At 52.5% G+C, this 20,554-nt stretch overlaps 1 protein-coding gene across 1 annotated transcript; it reads right to left on the bottom strand.

Moving 5' to 3' along the window:
• Positions 1–503: 503 nt before the first annotated feature.
• Positions 504–18,842, bottom strand: LOC311197784 (plasmanylethanolamine desaturase 1-like; the record flags this gene model as incomplete). Its single annotated transcript, XM_084271599.1, has 6 exons — positions 504–1,691; positions 3,523–3,735; positions 4,363–4,507; positions 5,942–6,033; positions 15,934–16,053; positions 18,590–18,842. The coding sequence occupies 6 exons, from the start codon at positions 18,840–18,842 to the stop codon at positions 1,570–1,572; spliced, it is 945 nt and encodes a 314-aa protein (XP_084127725.1). The 3' UTR covers positions 504–1,569.
• Positions 18,843–20,554: the final 1,712 nt, after the last annotated feature.

Here is a 20,554-nt window from a genome sequence, read left to right as displayed (position 1 = left end):
TCAGCCATTCCCATGGCAGGAGAGGTGCCAAGCCCCAACTCTTTAAGGTTCAGTCCTTCAGTCGAGACCAAGGTTAGTCTAAACCCATCACTTACACCCCCCCTTACTACAGGCTTCTGCAAAGGACAGTTTGAATGCAACGCAATTTACAACGAGGGAAGGGAAAACTCTCTTGGATCTGAGCCTCGGTAAGATTTACTTTGGGACAGAATTAGAGAAGATCAAGCCCCATTCACTTGATAAAAGTGCCTGTCAGATGTTCCTGGGGAACTCCCTCCTCCAGTCCAGCAGAATAACACCTTAGCCTCCAAAGCCACACTTCTCAAGAGGTGCTGAAGTCTGCTGTAATAGCATGAACGTCCTACAAAGCTGAAAACCAAAGATCTCTTCCATCTAAACAAGACTTAACAGGCTGCAAAGTGTTCCAGGGGGCTGGAAAAGCATCAGGCATTTTGCAACCAGTGACCAAGTTCTTGGACAAGGTGTGAATGAAGAACAGCAACGAGACTTAACAAATGTGATTAGTATTATCCGACTGCTTCGTTATAAATATATTATATACATTCAAACAGCACATTAAAATATTATTCCATTACACCAGAAGAGATTAAGGCTTTATATTATTTACAGAAACAAGCAAGCACCTTAAAAAAAAAAAACCAACAAAACACCAGTCATTGACATTTCCCTTCTAGCATTCCAAGTTTGATACCTCGAGCTCTTGAATACAGCTATTTGCAATGTGCCCAATGCTAGAACTAAACACTTACTGTCAGGGTAGGAAACAATTAACAGAAGATTCTTCAGTGAGCACTCTCCATGAGCAAGTGTGAGCACACGTGGTACTGAGTGCCCTCCCTCTGCTCAGAGGCTTGTTAAGTTGAAGGCTTATGGAGAAACAGTTTGCTCACTTCCACGTAGAGGGTAGAACGATTTTATTTTAAGGGAAACTGAAGACACTTGAGGAGTCGTGGCCCACCGCTGCCGTGGGGTGCTCGAAGTCTGTTCCATACTACATCAGTTAGATTTAACATGATAGGGAAGGGAGGGCTGTAAGTTTGTCGCTCACTAAGTGCGTCGAACAGTGGTGATTTACAGGCTTCCATTACTCTGACACACTGGTGTCATGCAGTGTGCTTGGACTCAAACATGAAGTGACAAACTGCTGTCACCATTCCCCTTACAGGTCTTCGGCAACAAGCTACTTCTGAAGTGTTAAATAATGTTGATACAACACATGTTTACTACGCCACCATGTACCAATGGAGTGACTGTCCTGCCTCCTGGCTTGCCCTGTAGCCCATGAGATACAGTGCTGGAGTATTTTCTAAGACGTAAGCAGACATGGCTAAACAAAAAGGTGCTCAGTAAGAGTAATCATCTTCATTTCAAGTATTGTTTTAAGAATTAGTTCTTTTCATTACAGTCTGTGTTAGCACTTTTTAGTTTGTGCTTTTGAGTCTGTTACTTCTTTGCAGGTCTTGAATTTGGCTGATGGCTTTATTAAAAAAAAAAAAAAAAAACACAAACATTGGCAACAAGTTAAGGACTGCAGAAGGCTGGCAAAAGTTATTTAATTTTCTGAGCCCATTTCATGTCATCTGCTCTTGGCTTCTCCCCAGTAACTCCTTGGATAATGTTCTCCAAACACCTCCAGAATCTTATCTTCTCCAGCGGATAGTTCAGCCAACCTAAGTGATTGCAAAGGGAAAAAAAGGATTAGTTTGTCACAGAATCCAAAGTTCATGTCTTGCAATGTTTATTTGGTAATGTTCTTCAAATTAAACACAAGGTAAAGGAGCGTTCAGAGGTGACTACTCTATAGCTGTTGCAAAGCCATCTGAAAAGGGACCATCAAGTTGAACAGCTTGTGCTGGAAGCACGACATTGGTGGTAGTAGTAACTTGATTTCAGTAGCAAATCTAAGCAACCAAAGAGAAACCCCAACTCAAGAATTACAGCTGTTCTTCCCTCAGTTTCCCCACCACCAAATCCAGCTCAGCTTTTCCCTCTGTTTTTTATTAGGTAGTACAGCAGTAGAGTAAAAGCACACAAAATGGCTCTGAAATCTCAAATACACTATCAATGCCACAGTTACTAGAGGAAAAAAAGAAATAGTACTAATAAAAGAGACTTCCATCTGGGACCTAAACACCACTAGCTAAGCCTCAAGTTGAGATAGTCCCAGCATACATCTTCATTAAGGTACCTAAACGTATTATGCTCTCCCTGGGCAAAATGTAAGTTGCATAACTGATTGCTAATGAAGGCAATGATGGAGAAATCCTGGTGTAGAACCACACTGCACTTAACAGAAGGTGACGCTGGATGCTTCCTGGATGACAGGGCAGCACCACCAGCAGCAGCTCCCAAAGGCGTCACCCAGGGAACCCTTCTGCTTCCCATAACCAGGGGGGCTGCAGCAGGCTGGCGGGGGACATAGAAATGGCAGGATGTGGCAGGATGTGCTGTCATGTTCCACATTTGAGAGGAGTTTGAGGGATGGTTCCCAGCCTCCAGATTCAGGGTATCCGAACGCTTTGCCGAAGTGCCGCACCGTACCGACTGCAAGGCAGGAGCTCACACAGGCTCGTCAGGCCTTTGTGTCTCACCCACAGGATATTAATTAGCACATTAACTTGATTTTATGACACTGACTTTTGATGCCAGCCTACCCTACAGATAACTGACAGGAGAGTGCTGTCTGCTCTTCAGCCCCTGACGAGTACACTACAATAACTGGTCCTATTTCACTTGGTAAAGCCCCCCTTTAAATAGCACACTGATTGTGTACTTGTGCCCTCTTCCTCACTTCTAAGGCAGAAGGGAAACACTCTGATCCACCCAAAACCCCTACCATGCAATCTAACATGTGGGGTGATGTCAGACTAGTATGGAGTGAACAGAAGTTCATGCTTTTATTTTAACAAAGGAAGGAAAGCACAGCCAGCCCAAGAATTTGTTTGTCAAAGCCAATGACAGGACGAAGAACTGAAGTAGTTTACTTTCACCTGTCTGATTAACTTGATAACTTATTCAGGATTCTGCAATGCTGGTGACTGAATTTATGCCCCCTGTAGAGGTGTGTCTGGCTCCATATACACACAAGAGGGATTTTCTGCAAGCCTGTCCACTCCTCTGCCCCCAAACTGGAATGAATGAGTGCTGAAAATCCAGAAATCTTGCTTTAGAAATGATGTTCAAGGCAGGCTGTGCTTTCAGGTGATGCGCTAAGAGCAGCTTGAAGACTTTAATGAACAAAATCCATTACTAGCGTGAGATGACCAAGGTATCGTGCAGTCGGATCTCAGTCCCACTGACTACCCATCAGGCCAAAAGTCACCTTTCAGCCAGTCACAAGTCCTGCCCCACATATGTTATGCCACAGGAGCTCCTGGCAAAGCTAAGAACACAGGTAGCTTCACCGTGCCGTTTTCTGGGTATCTAACAGGCTGCCACTAAATTACATCCTGCCAGGGGAAGTGCTGAAGGGAGCCTGTGGTATGAACCAGATGGCGGTACCGGTTGTGATGCAGAAGTACGTCTCGTGTGGGGACACGTGGTGGATCCTGTGATGCTTCCGTGGCAGGATGACGTGCCAGTCCTGCAGAAACACGACCCAGCGCGGCAGACCGAAGTACGTGTGAGACCACTTGTGGATCTGGTTCGTCATGGTGATGAAGATGATGAGAGCAAAGACATAACACTCCCAAGGACACGTCTCGTATAATGCCTCTGTAAAACAAGATGTGTTGGTTTAAATGCCATTTATGAAGAGGTAGATTTCTATAGGAGAGTGATGTCTCTCCTGGACAGAGCTGCCTGGTGCTTGCAGGAACAAAGGCCCTGACGAACCTGCTTTGGCAGAAGCATCTCGAGAGCCAGAGCCACGAGCAGACCCAGGATGTCACAAGATGGGATGTTACATGGCAACATCCTCAAACCACCATAAACAGTATGTTAACTTTAGAAATGGTAAATTCAGATTTTAAATCAATCCTTTAATTCTTATACTTCTAGTTTGCAAATAAAGCACTTCTACAGAGAGATGAAGCATTTTTAATGTTCAGAACAATAAGTTTCCCTATAAGCACAGCACATTTATTGGGTGCTTCCTTGCAAGACCCTTTGGCCACATAGATACTCTAGCACAACAGACAATCCGTGTCCCACCTTCTGGTTCTTCCACCTTCAAGGAAAAAAATACCAATTCCCTCCTTCCTCCCCAGAGCAGAATGCTTCCAACAAGCTATTACTTGTCATCTCTCATTCACTGATTTCCCTGAGCTTCACACAGACAAAATGTTCACTTAAATATCAACAAAACTGCTAAATCCACATTAATCAGAAGTAACAGCTTACCTGGGGAAAAGGAAACAAATTTGTATGCCATGTTTGCCAACGGGACTAGTGTCATGAAGCAGTTGTCTCCATTGGTCTCTATAAAATCGTGTCTGGTAATGGCTGTGGGGTCAATATGATGTTCTCTAAAAGGCCTGATGAAAGCCTGAAAAAGCAAATTGATGAACGTGACACTGTGGCTCAATAACGATCTTTTAAAAAATAAATATACACCCACCCCCCCCCAAACCTCATGTGCATTGAAATCTGATGAGTGAGTTTAAGAGAGCTCCACAGGACACAGTGTGTCAGCAGGATTTGAACACTTGCGATGACACCGCTTCCGATAACTTCATCCACATTTGCAGAGCAATTCAGTTCTTAGACTCAAATCCACTTTTGATTGCTTTTCAGTCTTAATTTTCACTTAGGACCTTTAGTCTCTAGATCTCAAAAACAAAGCATCAGCATCCCAATTCCACAACAAAATACCATTTCATATGGGCAATAGATGACCGCCTTAACAGACTAATGCAGCCTACAGTGGTTTGTCTATGGGATTTAAGTCAAACAGACTCTACAGAAGTCTTCCCTAGGAGAAGAAACTGCATTCGAATGCACAAGTCTAGAGGAGACAGAGCAAATCAGACAGGTAGGACAGGGACAGTACAAGCAGCAGACCATTTGCCTTTGCCACAGCCATCACGTGCAGCCTACGCAGGCAGAACCCTTGTCTGAACTCTTGCTTATTTAATGCACAGTCTCCTGCAGTACCCTTTTATTTGCTCTTAACTGTGGTCCAGACACAGGGGTTCAAGGACTACTAAGCCTACTGAAGGTGAACAACAATAAGGCTAAAATCAGTCTTAGTTGTGCTGTTCTGGTTCATGTATTTCTGGATAATTACAAGGAATATCCCATATAGTCTCCCACCCCCCCATCAGAGAACCTTCTACTATGGCACTGGGATGAGCAATCAGTGGCAGCTATGAAGAAGCTTATTTTAAAAACCAGTTTATTGCTTCCACTAAGCATCTGGCATTTGTAGCTGCAGATGTACATATAATACACCTCCAACCTAAATCCTGTCATCACCACTAACACTACATTCACAACAGGGGCTGGTAGTGCAGACAACTGGCAAAGTTTCTTAGTGGAGTGTCTTTGTGGTTTACAGGATGGCTTTTAGAGAGTTGACCTGCAGGAACAGCTCTCCACAGGTCTGTACATTGGCCTTTGGAAGATCTACACAAGCCTGGCCAGGATGCTACGCTTGTGGCATCCAGCCATCCCTGCAGTGCCTTGGGAAGGTCTGTGGACACCAGCATTGCAACACTGCAGGCAAACCTTCCACAAGGTGATAACACAGAACAGTGTCACCTTGCTCATGTCACCCAGGCCAAGCGCAAACATGGCACTTTACCAGCCATACACCGTGCCACTGAGTGGAGGAGGGTTCTGGGGCAGGGGAGCTGGTTACCTGGGCAAGACTGCAAGAAAAGGCACAGCTTATATGCACTGTCCCACACGGCTGGGAACACTGGAAGTGTCTGAAAAGTATTTCCTAACTTTTTCAAGCTTCAGGATAAGAATTGCAAACCTTTCCAACTATGGGCAGCTCCACAGATCCCCAGGTATCTGCTCCCCAGTGAAACAATCCTGATAAAAAGTCAGCGGTGATAACTCCTGCAACTTGAACGAGGAGAGAGACAGTTAGACACACAGAAGCATTTTTACTGACACATTCATATTTTGAACTTGTTTTGCAAGTTACCTGTTTGTCTACCTCTAACTTGGATATTTACAGCTACACACACCTACCCAATCTGAACAAACATCAGGTCAGGCAACTAGGAATGAGGAGTTAAGGGCGGGTAGTTACAGTCCTTACTGAATGTACAGGTTTTCTGTGTAACCCATCTTCTACAGAAGAGCTTGACAAATCTTAACACTTGCTAGCATGAAAAATACCACTAAGGTAGAACTGAGCCCCTTAAGTCTTCTTGTAGTGTGCACAAATTACTAGGCTATGAAATAGCCATCAAAGCCATCCCAAAGATAACAGCACCTGCAGACCCTTCCCCCTCTCCCCTGGTCCTTACATCTGTCAACAGGCAGCGATGAACTCCAATGACTACTGATAAGGACCAAGAAAGAAGCCACGTCTGGGTGCAGCAATGCTATTTACAAAGTAAGACTGGAACATCAAATAGCTTTAACACTGCAGCACCTGCAAAGCTGCAGGCAAGGCCCCCAAGCATGCTAACAGACCTCTCTAAGTGATGCTGTGCACTTGGGATACTTGTGTCCTACCTCTGACACACAGGTAAACTGAGGCTCTTGCAACAAACGTCAACATTGTTTTCTAGCTGCCAACCACACAAGTTTCACACAGCAATCAAGTAAAGATGATTTTCAGTTCTGACACAAAATCCTGTTTCTGCTTCCATGTTCTGGAGAATCTACCTATCCAGAGGAAGGATGCAAGAGATGCTATTTTATCAGCACGGGGACACCATGAGGTACCAGTTCAAGCCTGCACATCTGGCTCTGCACAGGTTTCAAGAGATTAACCAGCTCTGGATGGATCCTGGATTTGCTGAAGAATGAACCAGAGTGTGAATTGGAATCCCTTTTCACCACAGTCCCATCCCTGCAGGTTAATAAAAATATCAGAGGTCTCTCTGTCTGCCTTCTCTGAGACCAACCACTCAGTGAACACACATCCAAGCGTAGTTGTCACTCCCCTGCAGAGCTGGCACCCAGGCTCTGGAAGGGGATGGCCACACACACTCCTCACCTGTGGACCTGGCCTAGGGCACAGACCAGAAGCCCAACCTGGACTTCAAAACAGCCCCCATGTTCTGTGTGAATGCAATGTACCAGGAACTGACGTCAGCACCAACCCCTCAAAACCATGCACAGAGTTCATGCCAATTAAAGCACTACATACTGATGGTCTATCCTTAAATGAGTCACTGCAACAGAAACACAGTGCTCAAAACACAGCTGTGCCTTCCAGCAGCTCAGTTAGCAATTCCCTGCTCTCACTTGGTGCTCAGAGCAGAAGGCACAGTCACTTACTCTTGGCACGTCTGTCAGTCCTTGGGGAAGCCTGTGAGTCCATGCAAACCACAGCAGTCACAGGGCCAGGTCAGGGCAGCTGCACCACAGTTCTTCAGCTTTCCCCACTCATATTTACAAGAATCAGGCTGTTTACAGAAGCTGCCTGTTGTAATAGCCTCTGCACCACAAGCAGCACCACAAGCTGCAAAACCAGAGGTGTTGCAGGAAATTTATGTTTGCTCTGCCTGCCACAGCAACTCTTCTTGAAATACCAGTGAAGCTGGGAGCATCCACGGCTTCTTCCTCACCTAGTCAGCACACCTTCTCATTCATAGGCTTTTTGTGATGGGAAGGTACCCCTCTACCTGCTAAGATGTTTGACAAGGCAATTCCAACTTGAAATCCAACCCAAAAGTTAAAAGTTGCTGGTATACTGGTTCAGCTTGCTTTGACTCCAAAGTACCTCGTTACTCCTGCCTCTTGCAGAAAGGTAAAAGCAATCAGAGATATGCCAGGGTACAAAGCAATGACTGTGCATCTTTCCCCATAAATCACAAAGCTTTTATTTACCCTGCTGCAAGCTGGACTTGGCCTGATTTTCCCACTCCCATCAGGATACACAGGTGTGGTGGTTTAGCCCTGGCTGGAGGCCAGACACCCACCAAAGTCATTCTATCACTCCCCTTTGTAGTTGGACAGGGAAGAAAATATATAGAGAGGGTTAGGAATCAGTGTGAGGACAGGGAGAGATCTTCCTGTCGTCAATGGCATGGGCAAAACAGACCCAACACAGAGTGAAGGGAAGAAAACTATCTAATTTATTACACTACACTACAGAAACAGTGAAATCAGAGTCAGATAATGAGAAGCACAACCAGATCTTGCAATAACGTGACCAGATCTCAAAACACATTCCCCTCACCGCTCCCTTCTTAGCAGACTTTAGTCAGAATTTTGCTCCCTTCTTCCCTCCTGTTGTGGCACAGGGGGGGCAGGGACTGGGGAAGATGGGGTTCTTGGTAGCACCTTCCCCTCACCCCTCCATTCTCAGCAGACTTCCCTTTAGTCATGATTTTGCTCCCTTCTTCCCCCTGATTGTGGCATGGGGGGGCAGGGACTGGAAAAATGGGGTTCTCTGTCACTTCTTCATGAGCTGTTTTCCTTTTCCAGATCTTAACACACCTCTACCTCCCTCCCCCACTCCCTTCTTAGCAGACTTCACTCTAGTCATGGTTTTACTCCCTTTTTCCCCACCATCGTGGCACGGGGTGGGGGGGCAGGGACTGGGAGATGGGGGCTTCAGTCTGTTCCTTGCAAGTTGGTTTCTTTCTAGGCGGGGGGGGCATTCATTCCACACCTTCCCCCTGCTGCACCGTGGGGTTCCATCCACAGGAGACAGTCCTCCACCAACTTCTCCAACATGAGTTCTTTCCTACAAGGGTTTATCTCCTTATCAGCTGCCCTGGCGTGGGTCACTGCTATGGGTGCAGTCATGAATCACAGTGTCTCTCAGTCCCAGTCCTCTGTGGGGTCACCAGCCTCCCCCAGCCAACCTGTTCCGGTGCAAATCTCTCTCACTCATCTCTGTGTCTCTGTTTCTCTTCATGGGCTGCAAGTGCTGGCAGACGCTTGCTCCAATGCAGACCACAGCATCTTCTCTATGTCTGCACCTGCTCCATCCAGCGTGGAGCCCCTCCACGTGCTGCAGGTGGGGTCTCAGCCTTTTCCATGGGCTGTGGAAGACACCTGCTCCACCATGGGTTTCTCCACGGGCTGCAGGGGCATTTTTTTTCTCTCTAGCACCTGGGGCCCCTCATCCCTCGCCCTCCCTGGCCTTGTTGTCTGCACAGCTCATTACATCTTCTCACTCCCTTTCCCAGTGACAAAATGCACCTGACTGGTTTTTTTTTCTCCTCTACGTGATTCCCAGAGGCACTGTGACCATTGCTGATGGGCTTGGCCCTGGTCAGCAGTAACTCTGGCTTTGAATTGGTCCATGTTACCAGTCTGGGACTTGCAGAGAATCCAGCAGCTCCTTACAGCAGCCGTTTTCTGCAGCCCCCGTTCTCTCCCAGCACCCAGCTACACAAAACTGCAACAACAGGTCAGCTGCCTCAAGAGCCCAGCTTATCGAAGCTCTCCTCACACTGGCAGGATTGCTAAAGAGAAGGTGCCTTTCAGAACATGAAAGAGGACAAGGCTGTTGTGCTGCTTTCATCTTCAGGGCAGGGCAGTCGCCCACGGTGCACACAGCATGGCATGTGTCAAACAGACCCCTCCACAGGGTCCCCTTCTGCTTTGCTGGCCTTCACATCTGCAGTCCTTCCCCTGCCTTCCATTTTCAAAGGAGAAGAAATAAAATCAGGGTAAGTGTGGTGTGGCCCCAAAAAGGCTTTCTTTTCATCTTAAAGATCAATCCCTGCTGCTGAATCCATTATCTAGTTGGCCCCATCTCTCAAGCACAGCAGCAGACAGAACATCCCCTGTGCACCCCGCTGTACTGAAGATGCCTCGTTTCTAGGAGCAGCGAGTTCTGCACTTGTTTTTATTTCTGATCACACAGAGGCCAGACAGGGTGGAGACAAATCACTCCTGGATCCGCACCCAGCAGCTGAAAGGGCAAACGGCCTTGGTCCAGGGGGAAGATACCCAAACAACACTTTGCTTTGCAACAGCTCAAATGCCATCCTTGCTGAGGTAATGGCCCTGTTACCCCGCATCGCCTGCGGCAGCCTGTGTTACCAGACCTTGAAACAACAGCCGGAGGAGCGACACAAATAGAGGCAAAACACTGACAGTTCAATAGACATTGTGCACGTTCCTTTGATGCCAGCTGGTGGGAAGCTAAGAGGGAAGAAAGGAGGGTGCCCGAAGCAGCGCGCAACACTGACACAGTCCTGCTGTGGAAGGCTTGCTTGCTCCTCAGCGGCTGTGTATGACATGTTGTGATAGAAGAGCAAAGCTGTACACTGAGGATACGACTATCCCAGTGACCCACAGTGTAACACAGGGGTCTCTGAGCTGCAGACGCTGGGCTCACACACATCAGAGGATCAGCAGAGCCTCAGAAACACCACTCTGCACGCATCAGGCTCCAGCCTGTGGAGCGGTGGGATGGAGGAGCAGCCCAGCCAGGGCTCATCCTCAGAAAAGACAGGAGGGGGAGAAGGCACAGCAGCTAAGAAGCAAGCTGCAGGACTTGCTCAGAACACTGGGATTTCTCTGTTGTGTTAGCAGGCTGCTGAGTCAGGAGAACAGCAAAAGGCCCAGTGTACAGGGCGACCAAAGGTGTGCAGCTGAACTTCAGCCAGAAGCAATGCTTTAAAACAACAAACATCCATCTGGCACACACAGCGCCTAGAACAGCCGCTCTCCCCTGGCCCCCCATGCCCAGAAGCATGGCAGCACCCTGGGGACATCCCGAGGAAGTTGGGGACATGCCGGGGCACAACGCTGGCCCTTAGACAGCCAAGTCTCCTGTCCAGGCTGCAGGTCACAGGGCTGGAAGCACAACCAGCCCAAGCATGAGGTATGGGGTGTCCAAGTGAAAATTCTTTCTCATTTTCACAACACAAAGTTGTACTTTGCTGAAATTTACAGAGCCAAGTGTAAGCCTGGCTTTGAACAGATGTGATTCTCAAATTGTAACCCAGAAGCCTCACAGCAGAGTGTATAAAGTTTCACATTCACTGTAAAAATTCAGTTAGAGTCTCCAGGGGGGAAAAACCAGCATAAGGTGTTACTCAGTAGCTCGATGCCATTGGCTAGCATCACTGGGGAGTACAGTCATTTTTCAACGGTGACGGTACAAGCTACTGAATCTTACAGCAGTAAAGACTCATGAGAGTGACTAATTCCACAACAGAAAAAAGCCCTTTTTCTAAAAATCAATATGCTTATGAAAATAAAATGCCTTAGTTGTCCACATTCAGTGGCCTTCTGTGCAGAGAAGGCCAGGGTTTGAGACTATGGCAAGTTAAGCTAACTCTGCCAGGCTGGCACACCACTCAGAGCGGACATCTCCCGTCCCTCCCCACGTACTGGTGACAGCCCTGTGGCTACAGGGAAGCTTGCTGGTCATGCTGCCTGGGAAGGGGCACTCTGTGCCTGTGCCCAGCCATGCAGACCCAGTGCTGGGCAGGAGCCCCCCAGCTTGCCTTGCTCCCAGAAGCCACCACGAGTGGAGATCCCCAAGGAATCCTCTTTTCCTGGGACTGCACTGCTAGAAAAAGCAGTTGAGCCACCCCAGAAGAAAGTGATGTAGAGAACATGAAAACAGTGGGTACTGAGTGAAGGCAAGAGCAAGTTTTCCCTCATTAAAAAACAACCCAATACTTCCATTAGCACAGCTAATCAATGTAACCCCCGAATTAATCTGTTTAAAGCTCCCAATCATCAAGAGGGGCGAGATCAGCCCTTGAGAGCACCGGGCAGTTTTGTGTGTGCTGCTGGGACCTGGAGGAGACCAAATACCTGAAGGTGTGTGGGCACAGGACAGGACACAAGTGGCCACAAGGCTGGCATTGTTCCCAGCCTGTGCTCCCTCCAGAGCCGATCACCTTCGCTGCTCTGTCACGCGTCGGGGTTTTGAGGCGCAAAAGGCACCATTCAGGGGGAGTGGGGACCATCGTTCTTGAATCCTGAGCCAGAGGCCCCTGCAACTTTAAGTGAGTCCTGACAACTGGGCAGCACAGAGCTTTCTTTGTGCCAGTCCTGCTGGGAAAGAGCAGCAGCATGTCCGCTGTGCGCACAAGCGGGAACGCGTGGTTGGCACCATGTCCCCAGCTTCCCTCTGCTGTCAGCAGCTGGGAGCAGGGCTCGTCTCTCCCCACAGCCACCACCTTCCTCCACCCTGCCCCAGAGCAGCAGCCAGCACACTGGAGGAGGTGGCTCCCTGACCTAGGGTACAGGAGGAATCAGCAGCCAGCATCCCCATCACCTGCCCAGGTGCACACCTGCCCTCAAACTCCATAGCCCCGCTTCAGGACCAGCTGCCTCCAGCGTCCTTGAGCTCCAGAGTTGTCACACAACAGCAGAGCCGATCCGTGGAGGGTAACGCAAGCCATGACAGTGCAAGGCAATCTTATGTGTGCAACACATGGTGCAACAAAGCATCAATCAAGGCTTTGCCTGTTTAATCCCAACTTGTGGCATTTCCACCTGTAAGGCATGGCAGTCTGGATGGAAAGCACAGAGTCACCTGCAGCTGTGAAGAAACTGGCAGTTACCCCGGGTGGGGTGAGACAGGAGGTGATGGAGATTTGGCTTATTTGGACCAAGACCAGGTAAAGGAGGTAGTTTTGATGTGTTCACTGAGGTTTCCCTGGTGCGATTTCAAGGTCCTTTTACATCGGAATTTGAAGTGGAAACTCACTTTATCGTGCACAGTACACCCAGAGAGGTGACACCATTGTAGCCGTCTCTGGACGGCAGCGGGGCGCTGCTGGTCCACGTGCACAGCAGTCCATTCCACCAGCGCTCATGTTTCCGATGTGTGCCAGAGCTCACACATGTGTTACTCACCCTCGTTTGGCTCTGCAGAGCAGCTAACCGAGCCCAGCTCTGCAGAGCAACTCAAGCTTTAAGCAAAAAGGTTCTGGGCCTCAACCAGAACAGGTTTCTGTTCTGAAAGGCGCTTTCTTTCGGCACGCTCTCTCTGGCTAATCCACACAATGGGGTACACATTTCATTGTGGCACAACGGGTTTCAAAAAAGCTGAGTTCCCCATCTCTCAAGCCAGCAATGATTAATTGTATCCTGTGTCAAGATGTTTCTAAAGATATCTGCCCGCCTTAGGTGGGGCAGTTCTTACGAATATGAACAGGCTATGACAGAGTCTCAACCGGTTTTTGGTTTGTTTTTTTCAAGACTGCAATGAACAGTGGCCATTAAGAACAAAAGTGAGCGCAGATAAAAGTGAACTGCGAGAAAGAAGTTGACCAATGTGGAAAAAGGCCTTAAAACCCCAAACACGTGAGGAGAAGGGAAATGAAAACCAGTGGAACTTGATAAGCTTTTTATCCAGACGCTACTAATTTACCACCTATATGTATATAAATGCACACACCCACACCCCCCCGTGCCATGTATACTGAATAACGTGCTGGACAACACACACTCACCTGATGGTGTAGGAGTTTCAAGCCTGATCCTACATGCTTTAGTGAGGCTTTTCTGCCCATCCCACCAGCACCACCCATGCTGGCACCGTCCCTGGCACTGCTGCGCTTCCATGACACCCCCTCGGGTTAACTACACGATGCAAATAAAACACCAAACTCAAGTCTACGCAGCTGTCAGCTCGCATGAAACTGGAGAATTCTCATGACTCCTCAGCAGCTGAAGACATTCAGGAGAGGGCACGACCTTATTTAACACTGAAACAAATTCTACCTGCCCTGCCTACCTTCTGTTTGGGTTTGGACAGTGAGGAGAGGAAGGAAGTTGTCTTGCGCCCCTGCTAACCAGCCTGGAAGACAAGAAGCTCAGGCGGGTTCCTCTTCCTCTGTGGCAAGGCCACCTTTAGTCAGCAGAAAGCACCCCATTCGGCAGCTGCGTGGCACCCAGGCTTCTGCACTGTCTGGCTGAGGACCATGGGCGGTTCTGTGAAGCTAAGGGCAGTGTGCCACATGAGTGCATCTCTTCACAGACGCCTGCTTGCACTGCACAAGGACATTAAGTGCTTCCAGGCTGCCAGGGAGAGAGGGATCAAGGAATGTCCCAAGGATTCCTAGATTAAGGCATATGCGGTATTACCTGGCTTATAACTATGCATACCTTAAAGGCAGGAAAGGGATCTAACGCGGCCTTTAACTACAGACCCTGGATTCAGGTGAAGCCATACAGGAGGTTCAGGCTACCCTATTCCTCAGAAGAAAATATATCCCTGCAGAGAGCGCACAGGTTCCCAGCAATGCACCCCAAAGAGGTCTGTGCAGTCAGGGCCACCCTCCGATCACACGTCACTTTCCAACCTCACTGAACTTGGTCTGGAGCTATGTTTTTATCAGCAGAATGTTTATTTTCTGATCCAATTCAAAGGTCAATATTCCAATCTGAGCTTCAGAAAGCTCTTTGTGAGGAACATGCCTGACGATGCCCATGACTCACCCGTCGCATAGCAGGCGGTGTTTGGGCAGCACAACATTGATTGAGAGGAGTTTCACAGAACTTCAGTAAAACCTAATAATTGCTGGGAATGATGGACTTCATCCACCCTTCACCTGTAAGGGTAACGTGCTGCAGGAAGACGGCTAAACAAGATAGCATGCAGAGCTTATTGTTTTATTGCCCTCATTTTTGCACACTATCAGTTATTTCCACACTACTTTATTTACACAGAATCTAGATTCTGCCACTTTAATCATTCACTACTACTTAAATATTATTATCAGTGAATTGGCTGCTTTATCAGTTAAACTGGTAACCAGGATATCGGAGAACTCAAGCTTTTATCAATATTAACTTTGGGATGAAAGGCAGCTGCAAGCAGATTGCACTGCAGGTCAGCCATCGCTACTGACTCTGCCCCCGCCGTTACAGAGGACCTCTCATGCCACGACCGTCCCCACTACTCCCAACACCTCCACCTCATCAGCTGAGATCAAGTTAGGCAAGCGAGCCATGATGGACGCTGCTCCCTCTGGCCCCTGATCCCTCTGGCCCCAACAGAGAGACAATAAATAACCTTTGGCATCAGGAGCTGCCGCTTCTCAGCTGTGACGGGAACCCACAGCATCTGCCATAGATCGCCACTGAATCCGCTGGTTTCTGGGTGTTTAAATCACTAGTGATACACAGCAGCCATCACAAACAAGGACTGTTGTCTTCTAAAACACGCAGCACCTCAGTGTTTGTAAGAGAGTCACTTCTATTATAAAGCCGAATGCCTGTAGCTGCCATTCCTATGAAGACAGGTAACCGCTGACACATGCCCCAACACAAGAAGCGAACACTGCCTTTGGCACGCATCGCGAGCGCAGAGAGGACAGGTGAATGCTCAGGCACTCCTCTCTCCCCTCCCTCATCCCATCAGAAATTGGCCAGATGACGATGAAAGGCACACACTGCCAAGCTGACTCCTCTGACTTGTGGGCACAATCCCCTCTTCTTTCCCCACATCCCCTCCACACGCAGCCGGACACACAGCACCCATAGACATTGCCGAGGGAATGCTGGCAGGCTGAGCCAGGCAGACGACCACCGCTCCAGCTCAGCCTGTTCCCAGGAAAGGCTCTGTCCTGGGTGCTAGCAGCCCTTTTCCTTCTCAGCATCCTTACACTTGCAACGACTACCTAAGAACACCAAACATAGTTATGCCAAAGGCTTCACCTTCGATACCACTGAAACAGAGCAGAGACAGCAGTAACAGTTCTTTGCAGAGCGTCTGTTTCAAAGGCACTGCCACTGCAGCACAAACCTCCCCCTCCCTGTGTGGCAGTTAAGTCCAGCCTAAAAGATCCCACATTTGTTTCCACCATTACAACAGTCTCGCCTTGTTCACGGCGGCAAACAGTTCCTACTTACATATCCCAACAATAACAGAGGGCGTGTGCTCCAGTCGCAAGCAGAAGAGAAGATTGTAAAAATTGAAACAGATCAGAGAGAAGCATAAGATGACAGAGATCCATTCCTGTAGTCTCTTTCCTGTTGGGGAAAAAAAAAAGAAAGAAAGAAAAAAGCATGTTTTACTTTTATCTGAGAGGACATTTTGAAATCTGAAGTGATACAGACAGACTATTCTACTGCTTGGATGACTCAGGCCATTTGTCTGACAGGGACCTGAACCAGCAGCTTACTTATCTGCGGGAGGTGTGTGTGTTCTGTACCATGACAGTCCCCTTTCCTGAGCCACTACCAGCCCCTTCCCTCTTCCCTTGCCCAAGCAACGCAGACAAGTCAGACACCATCTCACGTCGCCCCAGTTTCCCTTTCCCTGGGGTTGCTGCATCACAGTCCTCCGCATGACATCTTTTGTTCAAATTTGCATTTCATTCAATATTCAGTGTTGCTGGCAGGGCTGAGTCTGGGGACAAACTTCTGGCCTCGTGTGCCCTATCGTTACACTACCTTATGATCTGTAGTATTTAAAGTCTCGGAGCTTGTCCATAAAGCTGTTGTACTAACAGGAACCAACTCCATCCTGTATTTCGGCAGCCCTCGAACTGCTCTCCTAACACTGCGAGGACGGTTCTTGGCTCCCTGCTCCCGAGCAGGAGGCTGCAGCCTCCTGGCCATTCCGAGATGGCGAGAGACAGAACAATCAGAGGAAGAACTGGCACAGACTCTCTCCTGCGCCTTGCTGTATGGAAACACTCTGGATGCTCAGACTGGCAGAAGGTTTCTGCCTTTAATTACCACTAGCTCCTCCCAAAGCACCTTGCTGAGAGCAAGAGCAAGCTTGTCATCAGACTCACAGATTAAAGTGTCAGGAACAGACCCTGATCGCTTAAGTCCAAGGAGATCCGAGCTGCAGCTTGGCCTGGCTGTAGCTCACTCCGAACATGCTTGGGATGGATGGGTCAGCCTTCCCTACCTCAGTGGCCAGGCAGCACAGCTCTCTTGCCCACGACCTCCCAGAGCCGGTACCTCATAGTCTGTTCCCCGCTCCCTCCTGTGGACCCACACACTTCACAGCGCTCGTGGCTGGGGCAAAGCCAGGTGCCGTGAGCCCTCAGCAAGGACCATGCATGAGGAGCACATCCTCTTGCAGGGCAGAGCCGTGCTGCAGTGTCCAGCATGCAGTCATCAGAGCAGCTTCTTTCCCGCAGCTCCTCTACATGTGCTTGCTGTCCAGTCAACTTCCTCCTAAATGCTCCATGGGGTCCTTCCCAGTGACACCATGCAACGAAAGGGAAACTAGGAACGGTGAAGGAGGACCAGTAATATCTCCAACGCGCCTACAATGCAGTATTTTTAAAAGTCTGGAACAAAGGTGTCTAGGGTTCAGAGTTTTGCTCCAGAAAAGCCACAGGTACATAAGTTAACAGCCTCTGCAGCAGCAGAGAGTTGTAAAATTAAATTAGGACGCAAGAACAAGCATATTTCAAGACAGCATAAGGTCGCAACATGGGAGATGCTATAAAGAGATCCCTGGAGCAATGAAAGCAAGAGCTAATTAACACTCACTTCCTACATAAGAAAACCACACCCCGATTAGAGGAGCTAAGTAGGTAGATCCTCACGGAACAATTAGCTCACTGCACGGAAACACCAGCTCCTCACTAGCAAGTCTCAGGAACTCAGCCTGTGCAAACACTGCTGTACTCTTAACACGGGGTCCAGGATGGCAGCCCCAGCTTGGGACAGGCTGCTGGGGCGAAGCAGCTGAAGGGGCTGAGTCCGAACCAAGAGCTTGTGCTTAAAAAGCGCCTGAATTTAACCGTATGTCCTGTATGGAGGAGTGAGGTGCTCAAGCCACAAAGCGTCGATGGAAGTACCCCAGAGCCCGGTTCATCCACACGCGAGCCCCGTTCTCGGGGCTTCAGCAGTTCAGTGCCACACGCTGCCCTCGCAGCGCAAACTCTGACGGTGTTTATATAAGTTATTTACATAACGCCGGCAAAAGTCACACGTCGGATGTTTTATCGCTGGTCGCTGCTGCTGCAGCTCGCTGCTCCCGGGGGGGGGGCTCAGTTCCCCATCGCCGCCGCTCCCGGGGCGGACTGGGACGAGCTGGGAAGGGCGAGGACGCCGCGCATCGCTCACGGCTTCCGCGGCGCGGCCGAACGGCTGCCGCCCCACCGCCGCGCCCCAAGCCGCCGCGGCACCCCTGGGGCAGGCACGGTGAGTCACCCCGGCGCCGGGCGCCTGCCCGAGCCGCGCCACAGCTCCTCTCGCCTCCTCGCCCGGCACATCCACGGCCTCGGCGGGAAGGGCGCCGCGGCGCTCGCCCTCCCGCCGGTGAGGGCAAGGGCTGCCGGGTCGGCCCGGGCACGGCCTCGGGGCCGCTCCGCGCCGCCGCCATCACCGGCCGGGCCCGCATCAACGCGGGCGGCGCCCCCCCGCCGGCAGTCCCGGCCGCCTCGCCCGCCAGAGCGGCCCCGCCCGGCCCCCGCTCCTCCAGGCCCCCCGAGCCGCGCCGGGAGGGGCCGCGCTGCCCCGGGCCGGCCGTCGGGACGAGTGGAGCCAGGCCCGAAGCTCCCGGTCCACCCGAGGAGAAGCGCCCGCCACCCGCCCTCACCTGGGGAGTACAGCTCGGCCAGCTCCCGGGCCCCGGCGTGCTGCGCGCCCCACCGCCGGCAGCCGCCCTCGGGCTCTTCCGCGGCCTCCGCCTGCGGCCCCGCCGCCTCCGCCCGGCGCGGAACACCCTCGGCACCGCCGCTTGCCATGGCCCGGCCCCGCGGCGGCTCCGGCTCCTCCTCGCAGCCGGCGGGCGGCGGCGAGCGACGCCCAGGCCCCGGCGAGGCGCCCGGCGCTGCGGCCCCCGGCAGCATCGGGAGACGCGCGGCTGGACGCGCCCCGGCGCCGCCCCTCGCCTGTCGTCCGGCCAATGGGCGGCGCCGCCCGGCGCGGGGAAGCCAATGGCACGGCAGCGGGGTCGGCGGCGGCGCGTCCGGAGGCGCCCCGCCCCGCGGGCCGCGGCGGGGCCGGGCGGAGGCGCTGGCGGTGTCGGGGAGCGGGGCGGGGCCCGGGAGCGGGGCCGGGCGGGGCCGATGAAGGGAGCAGGGCGGGGAGCGGGGCCGGGCGGGGCGGATCCCGGCGGTGCCGGTGCCGTGGCGCCCCCTGGCGACGCTCGGCCGCGCCGCGCGGCGCCCGCGGTGACTCGGCGGGAGCGGCACCGGGTCCCTTGATCCGTCACCCGGCGCGGCAAGAGGGGGGCGGGAGAAGCCCCTGGGAAGGCACCGCTGTGACGTCACGCCCCGCAGCGGGTCAGCCCCAGTGCGAACCGCGCGGCGCTACGAGCAGCGTCCCAAACAGTTCAGCGGGTCGCACCGAGCGCGGTGCCCGGCCAGGGGCCGGGAGCGATTCCCCGCGGCTCTGTGCGTGGCCGGCAGAGCGGCTGGGCGCGGCGGCCGGACCCGCTGCGACAGCTGCGACCGGCACATCCCCCCCGTGGGGCCGGTGCCGGCCCTGCGCGTCTGCGAGACCGGGATCGGGACCGCCGGCTGCGCCGAGCCCTCGCAGCTGCCGCCGGTGTAAGCACGGCCCGGGCAGAGCCCGCGGGACGAGCGGGCGCCGCGAGGTCCCTTCCGCTCGGGCCTCACGCGAACGGCGGGGCCGGTCCTTTCCCAGCGCCCGGGTCCCGCCGGGCGGCGTTACTCCGGGGGCCGCGGGCCGTGCCGGGCATCGGCCGGTGGCTGTGAGCGCCGGGCACGGCTCCCCGCTGCCCCGCGAAGGGAGCTGGGTCCCCGGACGGGGGCGTCCGCCGGGCGCTGCCGGGGCCGGGTGCTGCCAGGGGAGCGGCGGCTGCCGCGCGGAGCCCCGCGGGGGCCACTAGGTGTCGCCACAGGCCCGGTGACGGCGGCGCTGCCCCGCGCGCGCGCCGGGGGCGGGGTTCGCCACGTGCCGCCGCTGGGCGCGCGCCGGGCCGGGACACGGTCGTCGCGCGCGGAGCCCCCGACCTGGGCCCGGCGGCCGCGGTGGCGGCGGGGGCCGAGCGGCCGGTGCGCTGTGGCCGGACTCCCCCGCGCCCAGCCGCCGGGCCGGCCCCAGCCGCCGCGTCCCGCTGCCCACCCCCGCCGAGACCGCAGCACCTCCGGGCAGCCACCGCCCCGCTCCCCCGCGGCGCTGGGCCAGGGGCATTGCGAGGAAGAGCGATCGCGCGGTCGAGGCCACGGAGCTTCGGTGCTTTTAGCGAAGCGAACCCCCTTAACTGGGAGTCCCCGGCAGTGCAGCCCTCAGGGCTGCCTGTCCCGCAGCCCCCGGGCCCCTCGGCGCTGCTTCTCTCAAAATGCCCGACCTCTGTTGCCAAACCCCCTCGACTTTTGGTGGGGCAGCCAGAAGGAGCCCTTGTCAGACCTGTTGAGAGCTTGGCTGCCCCAGAAAACAGCCTTCTCAAGGTGCGACCTGCAGCAGCTCCGACAAGGCAGGAGGCTGCGATCCCCTGGGAAGTGTCAGGCAGCCGCAGGGAGCTCCTGGAAAGCCGGTGTGGAGGGTGGGGAGCAGCTTCCCTGCCGTTTTGTCTCGAATGCCAGGAAACGGGCCG

Source organism: Gallinula chloropus (assembly GCF_964237585.1).
Source record: "Gallinula chloropus genome assembly, chromosome: 16".
Taxonomy (NCBI): domain Eukaryota; kingdom Metazoa; phylum Chordata; class Aves; order Gruiformes; family Rallidae; genus Gallinula; species Gallinula chloropus.
The sequence above is the reverse complement of the archived record's forward strand: the minus strand, read 5'-3'. Positions and strand labels throughout refer to the sequence as shown.